The sequence below is a fragment of the Fukomys damarensis genome, unplaced genomic scaffold (assembly GCF_012274545.1).
Source record: "Fukomys damarensis isolate Sample0158 unplaced genomic scaffold, DMR_v1.0_HiC HiC_scaffold_33, whole genome shotgun sequence".
Classification (NCBI taxonomy): domain Eukaryota; kingdom Metazoa; phylum Chordata; class Mammalia; order Rodentia; family Bathyergidae; genus Fukomys; species Fukomys damarensis.
This window is the reverse complement of record NW_022900945.1, coordinates 1,759,379-1,784,131: the sequence shown is the minus strand read 5'-3', so window position 1 is coordinate 1,784,131 and position 24,753 is coordinate 1,759,379. Positions and strand designations below refer to the sequence as shown.

Here is a 24,753-nt window from a genome sequence, read left to right as displayed (position 1 = left end):
TTAGTCACAATTACAAAAAACATCAAGGAGTCAAGAAATTAACCTGAGACAATTTTACACAGTATGCAAGCCAAAGTTCAAAGTAAACAAACACAAGAAAGAAACAGAAAATAACCCAGAAGTCTGATTTACCTCTACCCAGAAAGTGCAGCACGAGCGCCTGGGCCAGCAGCATCTGGCCCGTCCTCAGCGTGCAGCCCCAGCCGCAGTCTGTCGTCCATGCTGAGCCGTCTACTGGAGGAAATTCTTCCCTGTAGGTCAGCCAGATTCTGGAAATGAAATCTTTACGAAATTCTTCTACGTTTCCCGCAATCACGTGATCTTCAATTGTACAACCTGACCTTGCAGTTAACACCTTATTTTCATCTACAAAATAAAAATATAAACTATAAAGACAGGTAAAGAAATATGATTGTCATTTCTGGTAACAGATTACCATTACTGTCCTAAGACATGGATTACATTACAATTTTTCCACCACTTTTTTCTCGTTTAAAAGCAAGAGAAATCTTACACTGCCTAATCAGGCTGATATAAAATGAAATGACTGAATCCTGAAGTGTTGGATACATTGGAGATAACTAATATAAGGTATTACCAGTAATACTGTAATAATAAAAACATCCCAGATTTTACAGATAATCCAACTCTTTGATGAGGGGAGAATACTAAAATCATTTTTCTTTTTATCTAATTGGCTCAGGATATACATATTAGAACTCTGAAATGTGACTCATAAATAAAATGTCATTTAAAAAAATCATGACTTGTCAATATGTAAAGATGTAAGCAACCGCACAACCTACTTCTTAAAATCAAATAAAATGTGCACGCAGTATTGTCATGAATATTTCTACTCAGACTGTAAGGTCAAAACTAATAAGCAAAAGAGAATATAAAATTCTTAAACCATAATTATCCTTTTATGTCCAAATATAATCTTTCAAAACTTGTTGCCACCCACATATAATTTTTAAAGGTTTCTCCAAATTGATTCTAACACAATTCCCATGAAAGAGCTATGGTCAGGCCAGGGATTTAGCTGTGGTTCTGCTGCTGCCTTGCAAGCACAAGGACCTGAGTTCGATTCTCGGTACCAAAAAGAAAAAAGAAAAAGCTATGGTTACTTTCTGCCTGATAATTTACAAAACACTGTTGCTCAAAATGAACTACCATGCTTTGATTACGCCCAGAGAAGTCCTACTTTACCACCTCAGCACCAGACGGGTGCCTTGGATAAGTAGATCCCAATAAACGGTGGTTGGTTTGGGTGGGTGGATGGGCAGACAAGTAGACAAATCCACCTACAGCTCTTAATGCCAAGGAGGTCAATTTTCAGTGTCCTTCTACAGGACATTAAAAGCTAGAAAAGTTTTATCATGCGCATTTCTCATCCTTCCTGTACCAATCCTTCTCTTCAAGTTCATTCTGAAAACTTTACAATCAGCCTGACTTTACACATACTCAGTAATGGAACTAAACTGCAGTAGATAATCTGATAATAAATAAATACATGAATGCTTGGCCTGTGTTATGAATGCCTTTCTCTCCATATTGTGTAGAATTTGAAGTTAGTTACAAATAAAAGTACCAGTAATTGAACATGGCATGATAAATGCATTCAAAGTTTCCAGCTTAGACATTTACATTTGTTTGACATTTGATAAAATCATATACAATCCACACACTTGATCCTGTGGCTTATGAGTCACATAGTTTCTAATCTACTACTTTGAGGAATGATTAATTCATTTTCCTCTTAAGATCTCATCTCCTCTATATATTTCTGGGAAGCTGCTACCACTAAATGAAGTTCTTGCCCCACTGTCCTTCCACTGTAACACCACCCTCACTGCTCCAGTCTCTAACTAGACTTCCTCAAAATCAATAATAGCCATAATTTTTATCTACATTTGCCTCTTCTCAGATTTCAAGCATCCCAGAGAAGAAATGTTTATCTTCAGCATGAGACAGAGTTCCAGACCATAACAGGTGTGCAATAAACATTTGTTATGTGAATATAAGATAAATGAAATCAAGAGATTGGTTATTTATTAACATACTGCTGTTTTTGTTAAGAGGACAGATGACTCAAAAGCAGAACTTTATGAAGAATGAAGAACATTTCAAAGAACCACTAAAAAATGGAAACAAAAACTGACATGTACAAAAAGAGGATGCTAGTGATATTGAGGCCTAGTTAAGACTGGTGATTATAATAAAAAAAAAAACCTCAAAAATCACTATAAGAAATAATCAGAAGATAAATTGTAAAACAAATCCTCAAAGAGTACAGTTATTGTAATTATTTAATAAAATAAGCATGCATGTATCTTTTTGGAAAAAGGATGATGAAAGTTGGACAAATAACAGGAAACAGACTTAAGATTTCAGGCCCTGAAAAAAAACTAGTTCCAACCCAGACTGATACATCCTGCGAAACTATCTTTGAAAATTGATGGAAATAAAATATTTCCACAATAAAGAGCACCTACAAAAATGTATGTCCACCAATTCAGTGCTCCAAAAAAGTCTAAAGGATATCCTAGAAAGAGACAATTAAACTAATAATGACAAAAGTGTTAACAGAATGACTACACATAGAGTAAACAATTAAGCAGAAAGAAAAAGAAAGGGAATCAGAAACAGAAAAATAATGTAATAACAGGAATAAGTCGATACATTTCAGTAATAATTCTCAACTGAATGGTCTCAATCCCCCAATCAAAAAACTGATCAGCAGAATGGATCAAGAAAACCCCAACGGTATGCTGTATACAGCAAACACATTTAACCCAAAAAGAAATTCACAGACCATTCAACAAGAAGAGATAACAATTATTAATATACTACCAAGGGCATATCCAACTTCACAAAATAAACAATACTTGAAATAAAAGATCAGCCAGGGATTTAGCTCAGTGGTTCTGGCGACTGCCCTGCAAGCGCAAGGACCTGAGTTCGATCTCCGGTACTGAAATAAAAGATCAGATAAACATAAATGCAATTATAATGGGGGAGTTCAATACCCCACTGTCACAAATAGATCAACCAGAAAAAAAAAAATCAACAAAGTATTATAGTTAAACAAAAGCTTCAAACAAATGAACTTAACACAACAGAATACATACTCTTCTCCAAAACAGGTCACAGACTAGCCAATAAATCATGCTTAAGTGCAAAAGAATCAACATTTTCTGACCCATATTATCAGAGCATACCATAATAAAACTAGAAATCAATGGCAAAAGAAACTATGCAAATGCATGGAAATTAATCAATACCTTCTTGAACAACCAATGGGTTACAGAAGAAATAAAGGGAGAAATAAGACAGTTTCTACAATTAACAGTAATGCTACTACAACATGCCAGAACTTATGAGACACAGTGAAAGCAGCCCTAAGACAAAGGTTCATAGCTGTGAATACCCATATCAAAAGGAAAAAAAAAGAGGGAAGCCAAATAAATAAGCAATGATGCACCTCAAGGTCCTAAAAACAAGAGCAATCCATATAGATGGCTATGTAATACATGTTTATTGGAAGGATGAATACATGTACAAAGTCAGAAATATCAAATAAGGTCCATCTGAGAAACGGAAGTATGCTTAAGGATTGGAAAAATTACCATTTTTAGGTTAACCCAGGTGCTAATTTTCACTATTATTGTAGACTTTAAAGTTATCAGTGAATCTGACAAAGAACCCTGACATATCAGTTTAAATAATATTTACTTAGTGCTCACACTGCAAGCCCACAATTTTAGGGCTATAACCAAAGATCTTTTCTTCCAGGGGTTCAGAGAAACCAACAATATGATATGGTAATGTGTTATGTGTTATATAAAATAAAAGCACCTAAGATCAACATGAAAAAATAGATAGCTGTGAAAATAAAATAATAAAAACAGTTTGAGAGCCAATGCATGGAGGCCAATGGCACTCAGGGACCATGCCACACAGAGGCCAGCCACCCCAGGACCATGCCACGTAGTCACCTGGTATCTGAATCCACACTGCAGAGGCAAAGGGGCCATGAAGGCCATGGTTATGAGCCCAGAAGATACAGCAGAAATGAATAACACAGAAGGCCTCTCTGAGGCTCCTCAAAGAAAACTGAAGCCCACTGGGAAAGTGAAGAAAATCTCTGCAGTAAAGGTAGCCAAGACCGCCGTGGTTGGTAAATTAGTGGGATCAGCACCTCCCATAGAAACCCGGGCTCACTTCCGGGAAGGACAGTGGGATCCTGCAGTAGAACCTTGCAGAGCTCAATCTTGCAGAAGGGCAACGACCTCAATTTGGGCTTTGCAGTCAGAAATAAGCCTGAATCTCAGTGGACTACAGCTGGCTTGTTGCCGTCAGTTGCCTTGGATCTGCATACTGCTGCCCACACTGTCTGGTACCAGCAGAGACGTGCCCTGAAGGAGGCCCCTTTTCTGTCTTTCTTTATGTATGTATGTATTTCTTTCTTTTCTCCCCCCTTCGTGTTCTTGTTTCATTTCTCTGCTCCTGTTCCTATCCTATTTCAGATTTGTTTCTCTTCTTCTCTAGCTTCCCTATTGCTTTTAGTTGTTCTTGTCTTTGTTTCTTTACTCTGTCTTCAACAGTTTCCCAAAATGTGCATGATCTTCCCGTGTCCTCTAGCCTCACTTCTAACCTTTTCCTCTCCTTCTATCCCTCCATCCCTCTGTCACCAACTCCTTCTAAGTCCTCATCCTGAAGGGTAAATTTGCTATATTGAAGGATTTATTTACTACAAACATATTTTGGGCTGATCTTGAATTTTGATCTAGTTCACCTGGGTAAATGTGAAAGATTAATAGCTACCACAAATTGTCATTTTCTAAGCTGTGTTTAATGCTATTGTTGATGCTGATTGTATCACTTGGACTAGGGTGTCACGATTGATCTAATCAGTTCTCCTCCCTGATAAAAGTCATGTGAAATGCAAAGCCTAAAGACCAGCTATCCCTGAAAAACACCTCCGAGAAGCAATCATTCCAAAAGGGTTCTAAATACAAGCAATAAAGACACTCACAAGCAAAACTGAAGTATCAGCCCGGGAATTAAACCAAAAACAGCCCACCAACAAAAACAGAAATGAGAAGCCACCTAAATAAGGTGCAAACCCCAACTTCCAGCTCACTATAGGCAAATTCTGGGGCAACAATGTGGAAAAAATCTGATAATTAACCACCTGGACACTCTGAACTGATAGCATGGGAAGTAACAAAACATGAACAAGGCTCTAGAAAAATTCAAAACAGAAATAATTTCCCAGATAACTACAGAGATGGTGAGCAGAATGAAAGGCATGATTAGAGATTCTAGGACAGAAACAGATAACAAATAGATGAGCTCAGGACCACGATGGAAGCCATGAAGGCCCAACATAGGAAAGAAATAGAACCCATGAAACAGATTAAACAGATATCCAGGAGATTTAAAAGTCCATTGAAGGGCCAAGGATTCTGCTGCCTGCCTCACAAGCCCAAGATCCCAAGTTCGATCCCCAGTACAAAAAAAAAAGAAAAGAAAAGAAAAAACACCCCATTGAAAGTATTCACAAGGCAATGTGAAGATACAATATCAGGTATAAAAGACAGGACTGAAGTTAGTGACTACGAAGAGAGATTTCATAAAAATAGTAAGGGACCATGAGAAATTGATCCAGCAGCCGCTAGATGATACGAAGAAGAATAACATAAAACAGATAGGAGTCCATGAAAAAGCAGGAGAAAGTACAAATAACATAAAAAAAAACTGTCCACAGAAGTAATGGCAGAAAACTTCCCAAGCAGGGGAAAACAGTTTGACATACAGATAAGTGAGGCTAATAGGACTCCAGCTAAGCCATGATGAAAAAAAAAAAAAAAAATCTGCACCTTAAACATGTAACAGTCAAGATCCTAGAAACCCAACAGAAAAAGAAAATCCTACAAGCAGAGACAAGAAAGAAATCACATACAAAGGCAAACCCATCAGAAAATCACAGCAGACTTTTTAACACAAACCCTCCAGTCAAGGAGAGCCTGGAGTGAAGTATTTCAAGCCCTAAAAGAAAAAACCTCCAACCTAGACTGTTGTATCTTGCAAAATTATCTTTCAAAATCAATAGGGAAATTAGATACTTCCATGACAAAGAACATCTGAGAAATATCATGAATACCAAACCAGCACTCCAAACAATTCTAAACAATATCCTAGAAAAAGACAATGAGGGTCACAGATACGTGAGGCTCAACAGAGCAAAGCCATCAGGCAAGGAAAGAAATTAAAGGGAAAGGGGGAAAAATAAAAATTAAAAGAGCCAACAACAGGAAAATATGACAAGGATAAGTCAATATGTAACAATTATAACCATCAATGTTGATGGCCTCAATTCACCAATCAAAATAAATAGACTGGCAGAATGGATTAAGAAGCAAAATCCAACAATATGCTATATCCAAGAAATGCACCTAGATGAAAAGAAACTCATAGACTGAAAATACAAGGATACAAAACAACAAAGATTCCACCTCACCACAGAAAGAACGGTTGCTATCAAGAATCAACCCATAACAAATGCTGGCAGGGTTGTGGGGAGAAAGAAACCCTTCTCTATCGTTGGTGGGAGTACAGACTGGTGCAGTCCCTGTGGCGATCAATATGGAGATACCTCAAAAAACTAGGATTAGAAGTCCCATTTGACCCAGCTATTCCTCTGCTGGGTATCTTTCCAAAAGAGTTAAAAGAACCATACCACAGTGATACACAGCCACGTTTATAGCAGCACAGTTTGTAACAGCTAAAACTTGGAAACAGCCCAACTGCCCATCAACTGGAGACTGAGTAAAGAATATATTTTTTTCAATAAAATGAAGTAACACTCAACCATAAACAATGAGAAACTAGAGTCATTTATAGCCAAGTGGATGCACATATACTCTTAAGTGAAATAAATAAATAGGACACGCGTAAATACCAAATAGTTTCTCTGGTATGAGAAATTGAAAGTGTAAATAAGAATCAAAATATATACTAGATAATGTGAAACAGGAAGAAAAGGTCTAAAGGGGAAGAGGAGTGGGAGGAGTAGGGAAAAAGTGAGAAGGAAAGGAAAAAATATGAGAAAAGGAAAAAATGGAAACAGTCTTTGTCAATAAAGAGGGTTGAAGGGTGGGTAAGGGAACAGGGTAAAAATAAAAACCAGGATATATCATGTAAAGATACAAATTCCCAATGATGAATGTCCATATTGTATACCTAAAGCTCACCAATAAAATTAATGAAAAAAAACAGCTTAACAATGAATTTATTTATAATTTTTAAATGCTTTACAAATTTAGCACTTACCTTCATATTTAAAATGGTAACATTTTCCAAGCAACAATACAGGGGAATTTCTACTAAAATATGTCTTTGTTTTCAACACCCAACCTAAATGAAAAAGAGAAAAGGAGGTTTGCTATTAAAAGATTAAGAGGCTAGCCATATATGTTAAAATTTAATTTCAAACTATTAACTATCACTTATGGATGTACATTTTTAAGAGGTGCAAAATATTTGGACATTTAATTTAAAATACAAGTTCATTATGCTACTTTTAAATAGTCTTTCAATCACATTCCATTCACTTAAAAAGCATGAGAATGAAAGTATTTTTCATCTTAGTTTACTTTGACAAGTCACAGTGTTATGGTACAAAAATGAAAATGCACAAATTCTGCTTCAGCTTTCCTAAATTGTTTAAAAAACAAAAATAAGGCTTTTTTTGTTTTGTTTTGTTTTTTGAGACGGTCACACTATGAGAATGAAAGTATTTTTCATCTTAGTTTACTTTGACAAGTCACAGTGTTATGGTACAAAAATGAAAATGCACAAATTCTGCTTCAGCTTTCCTAAATTGTTTAAAAAACAAAAATAAGGCTTTTTTTGTTTTGTTTTGTTTTTTGAGACAGGGTCACACTATGTAGTTGAGACTGACCTGGAACTCACTATGTAGCCCAGGCTGGTCTCGAACTCACAGCGATCCTCCTACCTCAGCCTCCCGAGGGCTGGAATTACAGGTATGCGCCACCACGCCTAGCAAAAATAAGGCTTTCAAAGATGGCAATAAGACAGAGTAAAGAAAGAATAAACATGATTTTCTGGAGGATCAGAAAGGCCCAGAAGAATGATTTATTATTAATTTTTAAAGAGGAAGAAATATTTTTATACATCATATAGTCATGCAAATAAGGGGAGAAAAAAGCAAAGCACAAAAGACATTTTCAAGAAAGCACAGTCCAGTGCTGTGGTACATCATCCTCACATCATAACACTGACTTCAATGAAAATAATGCAATTATGCACACTGTACTGAGAGAACAGCCCAACTGGTGAACAGGAATGCTGGGTCTGAATCCTAGTTTCAAAATATATGACTCTGAACAAGTCGCGAAATCTGTTTTCTAATTTATTAAAAGCAAAACATGTTGAGCCGGGTATGGTGGTACACCGGTAATCCCAGCACTCGGGAGGTTGAAGCAGGAGGATCGCTGCGAGTTCAAGGCCAGCATGGGCTACATAGCGAGTTCAGGGCCAGCCTGAACTACAAAGGGAGACCTTGCCTCAAAAAACAAAAACAACACGTCATAGTCTGGGTCTTCAGACATCCTCACAGGGCCATGTGTTGAAGGACCAGTGCCCAGCAGATGGCGCTGCTGAACAGCAGTGAACACTTCGGCGACCGCGGGGTGCCTCCTCTGAGTTAGTGAGGCCGCTGGGGCCGCAGAGGACCCAGTAACCTCAGCCTCCTGTCCTCTCTCTCAGGACCATCGTGAGGGCAGCAGCCACTACAAAGCTCTGCCCACACAGGTCCCTCAGTGACACCAATCCTTCCTACATTACTCACTACACAAACGATGAGGAAGAAGGATACACAGATAGTTCAGAATGAGTTTCACCAATAAAAACAAGATACTAAAATCACTAAAGTACATTTAAAAAGCAATAAATGGAAAGACATCCATTGCAATGATTGGATGGCTTCATATTGTTAAGATGGCAATATTCCTGAAATTGATCTATAGATTCAGTCAGATCCCTATCAAAATCCCAGCTGGTGTTTTTACAGAGATTAACAAGACAATCACAAAATTCATATCAAAATGTAAATGATCCAGAAAAACCAAAACAATCTCGGAAAGAAAAAAACAAGTTGAAAGACTCAATTTTCACTTTCATACTTTACAACAAAGCTGTAGTAACCACAACAGTGCAGCACAGGCTTAAAGATAAACAGAAAAGAACTCAGAGTCTAGAAATAAACCCATACATCTATGGCCAGTTGATTTTAGACAGATGTGTCAAGATCATTCAGTGACATAAAACTTTTCAACAAATGATGCTAAGAAAACTAGACAGCAACACGTAACACAATAAAGCTGGACCCCTATCTTATTCCACGTGCAAAAATTAATTCAAAATAGATCAAAAACCTAAAGTAAGAGCTAAAACTCTCAGAAGTAAACACATGTACAAATTTTCATGATCTTGACTTAAGGAACAGTTTCTTTATTATAACATCAAAAACACAAGCGACCAAAGACAAAAGAGATAAACTGGACTTCATCAAAATTAAAAAGTTCTGCACTTCAATTGTCACTCTCATGAAAGGGTCAAAACAACACAAGAATGGAGAAAATATGTACAAATCATATATTTGCTAAGGGATTTGCACCTAGAATATATAAAAAGAACACTCACAACCCAATTTTTTTAAAAAGTCAACCAAATTACAAAATAGGCAAAGGGTCTGAACAGACATTTCTCCAAAGCAGATATACAACCAGACAGTAAGGGCATGAAAAGAGGCTAATCATAACCAGTCATCAGCAAAACACAAACCAAACCCGCAGAGAGTTCACTTCACAAATAAAAGACGGCCAAGGGCCAGGCAAGGACCCCAGTTCGATCCCCAGTACCAAAAAAAAAGCCTGAGGGTACGTGTAGCAGGGTCAGCGGTACCACTTCATAAAACTGACACCACTTGTTTTTGTGCTCAGAGGTCAATTTTGCTGACCAACTGGTCAGCCACGAGGCTGCCTAGAACTGAATCTGGAGAACCGAGGTGTCGTCATCACCTGAATAAATTCTGTCTGCTCTGGAATGTTAAAAAATGCATAAGCTGTAAGCCTACAATATGTTCCACTGGGTTAGAGAGAGAAAGAAAATGGCACAGTATGTTTGAGTTTCCAAGCAAGGTCCAGCATGGCAGTCTCCTTAGGAGATTCTTAGCTATGTTCCTTGCAGAAAAATATTCCACTGGAGACATTCTCAACTCATTCTCAGTGATTTAAGAATATGAAACGGATCTTCAAATACTTCTTTGGATTTATGTAATTCTTACATCATGATACTTACTGTACTTCATGTTGTTCCAAGCAGATATAAATTTCGTTTTTAGTTTTTCAACTTCATCTGTCCCCGCAGCCTCCATATTCAAACTCTAGCGAAAAAGCCATCACTTGATTGCATTCTTCTGTAGAGTTTAGTCCTCTGCACTGACTTCAAAAATTAAGGAAAAATAAGGTACATATCACATGGTGCCAGGATGATGAAGTTACTTAAATGATTAAACACAATTAGAAGTGAAAATGAGCAGACCAATTTCTCATTTTAAAGCAGAAGTCTTATAGAATGACACTCTGTATTTTAACCACAGAAAACATTCAATACCAACTATGTAACAATATAATTATCACACAATGCTCACACCTGGACACAGTAAACACAGATCAGCTTTGAGGTTTGTAGGAGCAGCTGAGATTGTTTTATTCATAATTAGAGAAAGTGATTTGAAATCTTATTTAAAATGTTCACTACCTTCAGATTGGAGATTTCCAATTATATTAAATCACTATTTCCATATATAGTCTACTCATTTCATTTTACTTTTTAAATTATGGCATTTTCTACATTTCCTTCCTATCTCAAAATGAAAGCATTTTTTGTATTTTGAGAAGAGGGGGTACCGGGGATTGAACTCAGGACCATGTGCTTACAGGCAGGCATGGCGCCACTGAGCTACAGCCCCAGCCCACTAAAGCACTTTTTAAAACACAGGAATGTCTTAAATTTGTAATAGAAAATATTTTCGTACTTTAAAATCAGATTAAATGTAGCTCATAGTGTGTGCTCCTTAACTTCACTTGAGGGAAAACTGAGGTGTGTGATATAATCTGAAAAAGGCACAAATTATAACTGAGAATGTTTGTGCTTGTTTGCAATAATTCAGAGTTTACTTTTTAAGAAAAGAATGCTGCACAGAATATTAGCCTTTTAGGGTTATAAATACACACTCATAAATATTGATGCATTCATTTCTCTCAAGAATAGGCAGTGTTTGGGGCTTGGGGATTTAGCTCAGTGGTTCCGGCACCTGCTTCCAAGTGCAAGGTCCTGAGTTCGATCCCCAGTACCAAAACAAACTATAATTTTATAATTTGTATTCAAAGCTATTATACCTCACAGCTCTAGGGCAGGAGAAAACATGGTCTATCAGAAGAATTTTGGAAAGCCAGTATGTCCACAGTACAGAGTGTCTAAGAGGCTACACAGGGAGGGCTGGAACACGCAGGGCCTTGCACAGCAGGATAAGAATTTTTTTCCCTACCCTAACAGCAGGGATATCCAAACAGGAACACCAGAGCCAGATTCTGCGGACTTGGTTTTCAATCGCAGAAAGGAGTTCCCATAGCTCTGGGGTCTACCCTGCTACAGTACCGGTCACACTAGTGTAGTCTGTAATTACCGGCTTCTCCCCTGTCTCTTACTCTGGACAGTAAATATTTTGGGGTGTCCTTAAATTCTGCCTGGCATGCATCTGAAATGAACTGATAAATACAGAAATACAGATACTGCCTACTGCCAGTAGCACTCTCAAGAGAATGAGAATTTTTTTTAACTGACAACTAAAATAAAGAAAATGAAAGCCAGGGATTTAGCTCAGTGGTGCCGCCACCTGTCTTGCAAGTACAAGGTCCTGAGTTTGATCCCCAGTACCAAAAAAAAAAAAAGAAAACTACATACATACATATTTGGCAAAATCTGGAAAAGCACAAATAGTCTATAAAATGTGTGAAGGATGCCCAGGATTAGCTCAGTGGTGCCACAAGCTCAAGGTCCTGAGTTCGATCCCCAGTACCTAAAAAAGAAAAGTATCCTAAAATGTTAACAATGATTTCCCTAAGCCATTACTTTTATATCATGATTGTTCACATTTCCTGAACATTATCTAAAGAACACAATTTTTTTTTAGAATTTAAAAAGTTTTGTTTTGTTTATTTTTGTACTGGGGATCGAACTCAGGACACTGCAGGTGGCAGAACCACTGAGCTAAATTCCCAGCCCTAAAAAGTTTATTTCTTAAAAGCCACCAACCTTGAATCTTATACATCCAAAAGTTTTAAGAGAAGGAACATGCGTGTATCTCTTCCTAAAACAGGAAATGCAGGCCACAGGGAGACTCTGGTTCTGCAGGCCCAGCGCTGCCCCGGCCAGTCCTCAGCAGGAGTCAGGGAGTCAAAGGACAGAGCTGAGGAGGCAGCTCACAGGGCCAAGTCTGCAGCAGAAATCTCCCTAAGCAAACAACGGGCAGGCAAGATGCTACAGGGACACAGAAATTCACAGGCGAATATCCCGACCTCAAGGAGTTTACAGTGGACTAAATTGCTCATTTCTTCCTTTTGTTATTTTTAGCTAAAATTTCTGCTATACAGACTATTTACTCAGAATAACTTTATCCCCAAATGTCAGACGTTTGAAATGTTTTTGGACCATATCCTCAACTATTCCATGGTAGTGCTTTTATTGTCATTGTTACAGAGGGTAATGAGAATAACAATCATCACAGGATCGAACTAAAGGTAAGTAAGTTGTTACTCATTTAATAATTCAGTACAGTTATTCTCCATATGACTAAAATTGACTGAAACTCACTTTATAACAAAAACTTTAAATGACTATTTCTAAAACTAGAGCAGAGACTATTTTGAGAGGGGATCCCTTGAACCATATTGGAAAGTATTATAAACTGAGACACTTTATAACGGAATAATTAAAAATACCTAATGAGATTTGCCTTACTGCATATTAAAGTCATACTAAGACTACAGTAATTAAATTTAAATTTATTATTCTTATTAGCACAAAATAACACCAAATAAAATATAATAGGGAATATAGAAATAAACCCAAGATTTGAGGATTTAGTATCTGATATATTTCACATCAATGAGAAAAAATGGCTAATTTAATAAATATTAGAATAACAAGCAAGTAAGCTTAAAAATAAGGCTGATGACTACCTCACACATTATGAATTTAAAATGAATCCAAAATGCAAATGCAACAGCAGATCCCATGTGTGTATACTACAAGAAAGAGAGATTAAAATTATCTAAACGATCTTGGCATAGTATGGTATGTAAAACCAGACGTCAGGAAGAAAAATATCAGGTAAAAATGAAAACATCTGCAGAGGAAGAAGAAAAACAGCAAGAACAAGGTTGAGTTACAATCCAACATACAGGATAAAAATTCAGTTCTTAAAGCACTAATGTATAAAATAGCCATGTCATTAAAAGGACTTCTTCATAGTTGTCTTTACTATTTAAATTGTTCATATAAGCCTCTTTTAAAATAACAAAATTATGTGAAAATAAATCACTCAAGTTGGGCATAGTGGCACACAGCTGTATTCCCAGCACTCTGGGAGGCTGAGGCAGGGGACTGCAAGTTCAAGCCCAGACTGGGCAACTTAGCGGCTCAGTGAGACTGTCTCAAAATAAAAAATAGTGTACATATTTTTTTAAATGCTGAGCCATTTGTTATTTTTGCTTTTATGGTGAACAACTCTATTCTTAACAGTTCTCAAAGCCACCAGATTCAGCTATTCAGTCATGTGAAAAATTCACTTCCTTAATTTAATTCCCCAGGGCAGCTCTGACTAACTGAAATTACTTAAAGGATATCCTTTGCTAATTCACAATTTTTGTTTCACCTTAAAATAAGTGTCATGAGATTTGGAAAGAGGAAAAAGAATAAATTAACATTCAGTTCACTCAGTCTATTCTTTCCATTTGTGTGAGTTGAGCCAAGGAAAAGCAAAACAAACAATACTTACGGTTTTAACACCAAATGAGCAAAAGCAGCACACAAGAGGAAGCCACAAAGAACTCTACAGTAAGAACAGCCTATTCCAGAACTCTGAAATAGCTTCACCCACAAACTCCAGTTCCAAAAACTTCCCTAGTCTTAAAAACAAAATTAAAGTGAGTTACAATTCCTTTGTCTAATGACAGCCACAGCACTATGCACACGTGAGGCCAAGGCCAGGGTTACAGCCTGGCCTGGCTTCCTGCCAGTGGCCCTTCCAAAAATAGTCATCTGCCTACAGAGCACAATGCTGATTTTGCCACTGTCCAGCATATTTCAACTCCTCAGTAACTGAGCACTACCAGTTGGACTGACCGCGATCAAACTGGTAATGCCAGAGTTCTTGTTTATTCTACTGCTGTAAGCCTCAATCCGGAAAAGCCTCAAAATAACATTTTCCACAACCTCCAAATTACTTTTTCAGAAAGCACTAGTAGTTTGTTTCTTCAAACTTAAGGGCAACCACTAAACCTTTTTTCAGACAGGATTTTCAGAAAGAATATGCGTTCTTTACTAATACATATTCCAACACATCTTATCATCTGCCTTCTCCATGTTTCTGTTCATTGTTTACATCCCGACACATCTCTAACTAGAGGAGAAAACTCCACATAACCCTACCTCGGTGAACACAAATTAAGTTATCACGAGAAGCCTTAACTTATGCTGTACCACCAGTGATGCCAAAAGTAGACTGGGCACTGAGCAGAGTCCTTGTGAAAAGCAAACCATCAGCACTTGATGTGAAATCAACTGACACCGGATGTCATCTTGTCGACCAACAGCTGATAAAGTACACAACAAGCGTGAGCACACACTCGCATGGATGGCCTTGAAGGACAGGTGAGGCAATCGGCCTCTCCCATCTGACAACAGATACGTTTTACCACTGAGGATTTAAAGTCAACTGCAAGCTCCCACAGAATTTAGGGGCTGATAAAAGGAAAAAATGGAAACAAAGTCTCTGTTTCCAGGGAGGGGTGGAGGGGGTGAAGGGAGTGCAGGGGAGTGAGGGAAAAAGAACTAAGATCTGTCATGTAAAGGTACAAGATCCAATGATGAACGTAACTGTACTGTATACCTAAAAAGTACCACTAAACTTAGTCAGAAAAAATTTTCCTAAGGGCTGATTACACAGAACACACCTAAGTCACACTGCACAATGGATGAAGGCATGCAGGCTTCTGGTGTCTGTATATGCCTGGACATCTTCCTCACATAGAGGAGATAGAGATGTTGATTTAGAATTTTTGATGTGCTTGTAACCATGTCTTAAAATAAAATGAACTGAGTGGGTCTACTCTAAGTTTTTCTTCTATTAGACTCTTTTCTAAATGTTTGCATTTTTAGTAACAACTATCAACAGCTTATCAACTGTCAGCTCTGCTCTTACTTTCTTCTCTTTATTTCAGGTTTTTACTTATAGAAACATCAATAATGTGTCCACTTCTATTTGTCCTTCTACACCTGCCAATCTTTTTTCTTCATACACTGAACCTGCACTCTAAAACCTATTTAGATTATAAATTATCTCAAAAAGATGCCTGTAGGCCCAGAATACTCAGTTTACAAAAAGAGAGAGAGGAAGCAGTAAGGGCAGGAATAAGAAAGGGTTGAAGGGAAGGGGAAGTAAAAGGACTAAGGTGTTATGTACGGACTCCCCACAACAAACACTAACCCTTGGGTATCACAGAACACATGGTAATAAACAGAGAAGAAGGAAGGGATGGGTGCAGAGGAGAGGGTAGCAGGGAAGGGGAAGGAAAAGTGATTAAGATGCAGTATTTGTGCCAGGTCCCCAAGATGACTGTAATTATTAAGAATCTGAAGGGGCTGGGGAAGGTAGCCCAGTGGCACTGCCACTGCCTCTGCCTCGCAAGCAAGATCCTGAGTTTGATCCCAGGTACCGGAAAAAAAAAGAGCTTCAAATATATACTGGTGCATCAATATGTAGAGCTAGCTACAGGGAGAGAGAGGGAGAAGACGACCCTTGTAGAGCTAGGCTAGGAAGGTAGATGACGGTAAGAGAGGAACACCAACATGGTCTGAGCAGAGCATGCATGTTCAGCAGAAGGTTTTAAAGAAAGCATAAAGGTTGACAGCAGACAGAAGAGTTCTGCCCAAGGACACATGCTACGAACATTCTTAAGGGCCCTCAGGAGTACGCCTGGCAGTTAAAAGCACTGTATCAATGCACAGCTATTTTACAATGACGACTTCCCTAAACTGTAATCCTTTCCTGCTCCAGGAGGAAAGCAGTACTGAGCACACACCTGCGGTCCCCCCACACACGCACATGCACACCCATAGCAGCACTGCACGTCACAGACTGTAACTGGTGAAGCAGGGTGAGGAGCGCCAGGGACTTGATCGGCCCTCAGGCTGCAGGCCGCACTGCTGGACTCTCTGCGCTGGCTACAGGCAGGCGCTCTGCAGCCCTGATCTTGCTCTGTGAAGAGCATTTCACTTACTGCAGTTTGGAAAGCAAGTTTCAATCATGCAGAATCTTAGTAACTTCTGATGAACCCAATGGAACCACTAATGTTTGGAGCATCCATACTTTAAATGCAACTCTCCAAGCTATTAAATGTGCAGTCTAAATATAAGTAATATAGGAGGTCAAACAAATGATTCAGTCAACAAAACCTGACCAAGCCCTGTAAGGACTGAAGGGCGTCAGAATCTCATGATTGAAAGGAAACTCACAAAGCAATGAAAATAGCAAGTGCTCAGAGTAACAGCAGTACAACACCATCTTCTAGCGATCTCTCTTTAATCAACGGTGACTGGATGGAGAGGAGTAGCAAAAGAAAATGTATAAATGTAAACCATTGAAAAAATATCACCCCCACCCCAAGGAATCCATCTGCTCTCCGGTTCAGATCCCTGACATTAATGGGAATCAGGTTCAAGCACCCGAGGTGCCCGGCAGGAACGGCCCTGAGCACCCATACCTCGGCTGACTCCTTCCAGCCCTGCCACACCTGCACAGAGGAGCTCAGGACTTGGTGAGCACAGCAGACTGGAAATACCACCTCACATTTAAAACCAGGGGTTTTACGTGGAACTGTTCTAAAGCACCCACAGTAACTACATGAACTGTGCTAATTTTAAACAACTACGCTTGCTGGAAAGATGGCGTATGGAACCAAAGTTCCGTCCCCTGTAATGCCCACCCATGCCCTGCCCATTCCGTCCTTCCGTTTGACAGCTCAGCTGACATTCAGAAACATTCCTACTCTGCCCTCCTCTTCTCTACCTTAAACGTCCCCAACTCTTTCACTAACTGGTCAGAAAGCTAAACGAGTGGCGCTGAGGCCCTAAATCAGGGCAGTAAGCGGATGCGAGACGAGAGCTCAGGTGGAAGGGTGTATCCAGCAACATCACCCATGTGTGAGTGTGCACGCTCACACGGGGGAGAAGACAAAGGGGCCCTGCGGGTTCGGGCCTGGTACCCAAAAGGACAGTGTTTCCATTAACACAAACAGGGAGCCCCAGTGAAGAAGGCTGAGAGGAAATGGGGAATTCAGGGACCTGCAGGGTTGTGACAAGTAAATACGGTAAGATCTTTCCCAAGTCCCACTTTATTGGTTACTCTTGTCAAGAAAAAGCTGTGTCTGTATCACTGAGGCCGGTAGCTCCATGTCATCCGACACAAATACCTTACTTCACTCGGCGTTACGGTCTCGCGATCCATTTCCTACACAAGGTTAAATATTGCATGGCTTCTCTAATGTGAGAGACTCAAGATATGAAAATGTACAGAGCAACATAAAAGAGCCAAGTTAAGAAGCAGGGACAGAGACTCGGCCGGGATGAGGACAGGAAACTGGGAAGGCTGGGGAGAGAGGGAGGAAAGCTGATGGAGACGAGACGCAAGGTGTGCACAGGACCGTCCTCCAAGCTTGACAGAATTGCAGTGGACGGCACACAGACACTAATTAAAATTTTTATTTTAAAAATTAAAAATAAATATAAAATGCATTTGGCCAACAAATATTTGAGTATCTACTCTAGCAAGGCACTGATGATGAGCTATGAAAGTTAGTTCCTGCCCTAATTAACCTTATATTCTGTTAAGCGAGATGTCTATAGCTAAGCATAAAACCCGCTAAAAGTGGCTGTATATCTCCCAACAGATACCAAGTACTATAAAAAGAGAAATGTTTCCCCCTTCCCAATGAGAAGATGGATACATGAACAAAGTCACAGGCTATAATACAGTCACATCTGGCATTCTTCAAACACAAAGAACAAGGACGTGCAAACGACAAATATTTCTATTCGGAAAACACAGAAAAACACTAGACATATTACTTCGAAATGGGCTGAAATATTCTCAACAGTTATGTCTATTGTTAAAGATTAATGCTTGAACTGTACCATCCATCAAAAGAAGAGTATTGTTTAAAATGTTCACAAACACTACTGCCTTGGCTTACAAACAGAACTGGTTGATGTCACTTTTCCTGTCATTCCAAAATTTAAATAATGCTATGGATTGGAAAGCAGTCAGTTTAAATCTTCACAAGTTAGAACTGCATATTCTTCAGCTGGTCTTAACTGTTCAGAGTTTCTTATAACCAAATGTTATAACACAGTTTTAAATTACACCTACTTTAGTTTTACAGGAAACTAATTTTGCAAAGTCTGTTAAAAAATAGTTTAGTACAACCTAACTACAAGTTAAGTTGATCAGAAAAATAATTCCAGTAATTTTGAACATTAGCTGGTATTTAACACTACACCTTTGGTGGGATAACGTCCAAGGACCTAAAACAGCAAAGAAATCTTCACTCGCTGGATGTGTCATTGAGGCAATAATGATCGAGTGACTTCTAAAATATCTGTGTACAGGACAGAGTGGATGAGTAAATACACTGATACAGCTGAGAATCTGAATTCTCCCACAGAAAAAGGAGAGGTCAGTGTGCTTTAGAGGAAGGTGAACTCCTTAGAGATTTTGAGTTGAAGGTATTGTGTGAATTCATGACTTGTTTTAAGACACGTGCATGAGGGTGTGTGTGTGTGTGTGTGTGTTTGTGGGTAAAGCTTAGCAACAATGCTACCCAGCATCAATTTCAAAGTCCAGACACTGTGTCACTTCACACTAAAACAAACCTGGACTCCACAATGAAACACCTGACTCTGGGTCTGGAGCAGGGAAGGTACCTGGAGAGTACAGAACATCTGACTGTACAAAATAGTAAAAAAGTACTCAGATGGCAGGCACCAAAGGCCACGGGAGCCAGCCTGAAGAACTGCCACTGACCAATTTTTAAGCACACAGCAATACCAAAATAAAAGGGGAGAAGAGGAGAGCACGGTGGCACACGCCTGTAATCCAGCATCCTGGGAGGATGAGGCAGGAGGATTGCAAGTTCGAGCCCAGCCTGGGCAACTTAGCAAACTCCGTCTCAAAAAGAGAAAAAGACTAAAGATGTAGGTAGCTCAGCGCGAAGACCCTGGGTTCAATATCCAGTGAAAACAAACAAATCAAAACAAAACAAAACACCACCAAGGTCGGGGATGGGGCAGGAAGCTCTTCCTTGAGAAGTCAGACAGAAAATGTACGTAGAAGCAATGGCACAACTGGGAAATCACTACTTAGCAACTGCCAGTGCGATGACTGATTCAGGAAAAAAATCATCAATAGCTATCAAAATAACTAGATAGAAAAAACTGCTAAAAAACAAAATTTACAGGATCATAAAGTACCACACCCACAAATTAACTATTAAATATACAAAGAAAAACATACCTCTAGAATGTAAAAATCTGGCTAAACTTCATGATGGATCTTAACATCACCAATGACAGGACCAACTGTCATTATCAGTGGGATGAAATAGAAAGTTCACATCACGTTAAGAGCTGAAAAACTGCTACACTGGAAATTGATTGTGAGAAATCAGATATATCAGTGTTGTGCAGTGTCCTACAGAACAACTGGTCTAGACTAAAAATGACAGTACCCATGGGGTAGCTCCAGGGTGGAGCACTCACCAGCACGTGTGAGGCTGGAACCCCCTGGGGGAGGGGCTGTCACAGATAAAACAGACACATTCCTGATTTTTAGCTGGACTCAGTATTTTGTGACCCTATAATGGCATTGCTGAAACATCTGGAGAACCCTAAGTTTTGCACACTGCCTGTACTAACACCATATGATATACGGGTACATGCAGGAGTGAGTCCTAATCTCAGGGTGAGGTACCATGGTGTTTCCACCTTGAGCGAGGAGAAACAGCACACGCGCATACTCAGACTCAGAGAGCACTTACACAAGTGAGTACACAAGTGAGGCGCGTGTTAAAGACGTATTGATCTAGGAGGCAGAGGGTGTATACATATAGCACAGGTATTTGTGGTACTATTTTCAACTTTTTTATAGATCTGACACTTTCAAAGGAAAAAAAGTTGGAGGAAAACACAGGTGAAAATTAAGTTGGCTTCTTCAGAGCGGCTGATCGGGCTTTATAAGGCCTATTTCTCTTCACCCTCCCACCAGGGCTGAAAGTTTAGCTAACTCAGGCAAAGTGGCACATGACTATAACCACAGCTACTCTAGAGGCAAAAGGCAGGAGGACTGCCAGGTTCAAACCAGCCTGCTCAACTTAGCGGAGAACTTACCTCAAAAAAAAAAAAGAACAAAGTGCTGGGGGTGTGGCCCAGGGCTCCCTTGGGTTCATGACCTGGTTCAATGCCCAGCACCAAGGGGGCAGGGAGAATCTGACCAAAAATAAAGATGATAATTCTAATAGTAAGTAATCACAAAACAACCCAGCATCAGGTTTCTATTATGGCTGCAGATTGAATCCTGCTGAGAATTCTGACCCATCTGGGACAACAGGAGATATGCAAATCGTCTAACACAAGATTTTCTCCAAGTCAAATCCAACTACCAAGCCAACTTTTTCTCAATTTGAGTTTTACTAACCCTGTCACACTAATCCAGAGGATCTTAGACCCGCTGCCACCGTGACAACAAACACTTTAGCTCTGTACCAGAAGTCTGATGACACAGGTACAGGCTTGTCATCTCATTTAATCCTCACAAGAATGAAACAGGTACCGTTATTACCCTCAATTTGTAAATAAAACAACAAAGCTACAGAAATGCTATATAATTTCTTCAAGATCTCAATGCCAGTGACAGCCAGAGCGTGGAAATTCAGGCAGTCTGACTCCAAAGCCCACACTGTTTACAGACTATAACTTACTGTGAAACGTAGAATTTAAATTGACTGTATTGATCTAGTATCTCTCAAAAATTAAACAGATGAAAACATTTCAAGGGAAAAATCCAAAGTATGTCTTTATTCCCTGACATACAATTACATTTACCTTCCCACCAACAGAATGAAGTTAGAATTTAACCAGATGCCCAACTTACTGCCAAATCCCAAGCAAGCTACTCAAATACATGGTTATAATACGTCACATATAGGTTCCAAACACATACCAAACTTTCCTCTAGAACTTTACCCCTGCTCATTTGAGAAAAAAAAGAAAGAAAGAAAATGTACTGCAAATATACCAGTATTCAAATATACCAAACTTAACCGTACTGTATACCTAAAATGTAATAACAAACTCAATCAGGAAGAAAAAAAAAGCAAATATACCAAATTGAAGCAATGACACAAAAGGGGAAAATAACTAGGCAACTAGCCTTGAACACGGGTGTCACAATAAAAATACTACTAAGCAAAGTGTGTCCTCCTAGCCTGGCTCTGACTGAGAGCTCAACCTCAGTGACCCACACAACGCCCAGGAACAGGGGCTCCCCTCCCACATCGCTCACCTGGCCCCCAACATCTCCAAGCACATCCCACCTTCTCAGGGTGAGATCAGGCTCCTCAGGACACTCCACAAGCGCCCCATCTCCAGCGGACTCCACCCTACTCTGCCCCTCCAGTCCTTTCCTCAGAGCTGAAAATGGCTGTAACTCTAACCTTCCACCGGTCTGCTCTCATCTGCCTCCACAAGCACAGCACACTCTGAGGGCAGAGGCTTTCTCTTCATCCCGGTCACTGTGGCCGGTCACATGCTGAGTGGCTGACTGTGCATCAAAGATTACAGATGTACATAATACAAATCAAGCCATCAGAGGGAGGTACCTCATAAGAGGAGTTCTAGAGTGTTAAATCTGCATTTTAACACCGAAAGTGAAATGGCAGTCCTGTTTAACTGACACTATTTTTTCCTTTAGTGACATAAAATAGTGGTGTGTTTTAGAACTTACACAGAAATTCAAGAACCTACGGCTCACCAGCCCCCTGAGCTCAAATCTGCTAACCCAGCCCGAGGAGGAAAAATGATCCAAAAAAGATCCAAAATCATATATATGTTATACATATACATTCAATTTCCAAAAATGAATATAGCTACTATGCATCACAAATATACATTAATAAAAAGTGGCAATCTCAAGAAAAATATAAAATGTTTGAATAACTAGCTTCTTCATCTTTTCCCAATAAAGAATTCTGTGAGTGAATTAATTCTGAAATATTATACACTTAAACCCAAGTCTTCAGCAAGGCGGAAGTCATTTCAGGTCACGTAGGGGCACTAATGGGACAGGTCACTGAATCAGTATGTACACTGTCCTGCTGGGCAGGTACTGCACTGCTTAAAGAATGAAGATCTAAGCATAAAAACTGCAATGCAATAAGAAGAGAAGCTGCAAATCCACTTGGGGTACACAGACTCGGAGAGCAAGAACAAAATTTCTTTCTACAAAACATCAGCCAAGAGTATACAAGGCTGCTTACCAAAGCTTTCAAATTATCTAGAAAAGCTTTATAACAAATTATCACAGAGGAATTTTCAATATATTTGTATCATATTTTACAGAAAGAACGCCACCGGGCATGGTGGCGCATGCCTGTAATCCCAGCACTCAGGAGACTGAGGCAGGAGAATCACTGTGAGTTCGAGACCAGCCTGGGCTACATAGTGAGTTCCAGGTCAGTCTCAACTACATAGTGAGACCCTGTCTCAAAAAACAAAAAAAATATTTTACAGAAAGAAAGCATCAAGTAAGTGGCTTCTACACTTTTTTCTAAATTATACAATTCTTTAGAAAGTCCATTTTTAAACTTCTCAACCGTTCCAACATTTTAAACTTCCAAACAGTTCTCAAGATTTTATAGCAAGTGAACCAATAATCAATTCAATATATCATCAGATTATCTGACTAATTAGAAACCCCTCCCTCTTCAAGGAAAGAGCTTTATCAATTTGAAAATACACAGACTTTACTTTTCAAAGCTTCTCCAATCCCCCTGGGTACTTCCAGTGACTCAGAATCTAATTACAAACCACAAGCAAGAAAGATTACTCCCTCGTGTGTTATCAGTTGACAGAATCACTGCAAAAATTCCACTAGGACATATGGTCCAAAAATAAAAACAGAAGAAAATACCCATCTAAATAATTCAGACATAAACAGCTCTAGGACAGGTATTCTCAACTCTAGGATAGCAGTAGATCCCATGTGAGAAAATGATGAATACAAAACAAAATGTTAGCCAAAGAAATCACAAGAAATAGAAATGCTAGGCCAGGCCTGGTGGTACACACCTGTAATTCCAACACTTAGATGGCAGACACCTGAGGTTCACCCCAAGTTCAAGGCCAGCCTGGACTACACAGTGAGGATCTATCTTTAAAAAAAGAAAAAGAAATACAAACTCTTAAGCAGAGTCATGCTGAGCATCTCATGTTTCATCTCATGTTTCATCCCAAGCCATTATAGGTTAAGAATGTGTCCCATCCCTGTCCTACATGACCTAGAGAATTAGAACAAATTGCACGGAGAAGCAGATAAGAGTTCAGCTGCCTTCTTTAAACCAGTCACGACAGAATTTGCAAAAGTGTAGAACAGTAGACTTACATTTTTGCTTATTTCTGGATATACAGTTGATTTCATTAAAAGTATGCTATTTATGTCATGTGTAATTATCTCAATATTGTTTAAATGCATTAAAATTTTACATTCAAATTTTTTAAAAGAACTTTTAGATTCTCTTTGGCAAATTTCGATAAATATAAGCCACATAAAGAACAGCTCTGCGGGATGTCCGTTAACTTTTCATTTTTTAATTTTAAGTTAACACATAATAAAACTGACTTTATTGGAATGCGGTTTGATAAATTTTAACTCTATATAGATTCACATAACTATTACCACATTCAGAATAAAGTGCAGTTCTATTACTTCAAAAAAAAAGCATTCTGGACACGACCCCAGAGGACCTCAGGTCGGTGGGGTGGGCTGGGAAGGGGAGTGGAGCCCAAATCAGCGAGCGCTCGATAACGCCTGAGAGCAGAGGCGCTCGCTCGCTCGCTCACCCTGGCTGTCACCGTCCGAAGCAGTGACAGAGACGACAACGAGGACGCGGGTGGGAGAGGACGCTGAGACGGTAGGGATTCGGGGTTTTCTGCTCTTCTAACGGAGAAGAGGCCGGGCCGGCTGAGCCCCGACAGGACACCTCGGGAGCTCAGGGAGGACGGCGGCTGCCGCGGAGGCTCGGATGGTGAGCTCCGGGCCCGGGACAA

At 39.4% G+C, this 24,753-nt stretch overlaps 1 protein-coding gene across 12 annotated transcripts in view; it reads right to left on the bottom strand.

Moving 5' to 3' along the window:
- The window catches only part of Atg4c (autophagy related 4C cysteine peptidase), a 76,697-nt gene that overhangs the window by 39,451 nt on the left and 12,493 nt on the right, over positions 1–24,753 (bottom strand). For 5 of the 12 annotated variants that reach the window (XM_033758190.1, XM_010605052.2, XM_010605049.2 and 2 more), the window contains exons 2-4: positions 10,390–10,533; positions 7,339–7,422; positions 133–366 (exon numbers count right to left, since the gene is read on the bottom strand). In XM_033758190.1, the coding sequence (XP_033614081.1) occupies positions 133–366; positions 7,339–7,422; positions 10,390–10,465 (394 nt within the window). In that variant the 5' untranslated portion in view covers positions 10,466–10,533. Of the gene's footprint in view, positions 1–132; positions 367–7,338; positions 7,423–10,389; positions 10,534–21,991; positions 22,183–23,775; positions 23,859–24,546; positions 24,748–24,753 lie in introns of those variants that run through there. The other 7 variants (XM_010605050.2, XM_033758191.1, XM_033758188.1 and 4 more) reach the window with 6 other exon arrangements.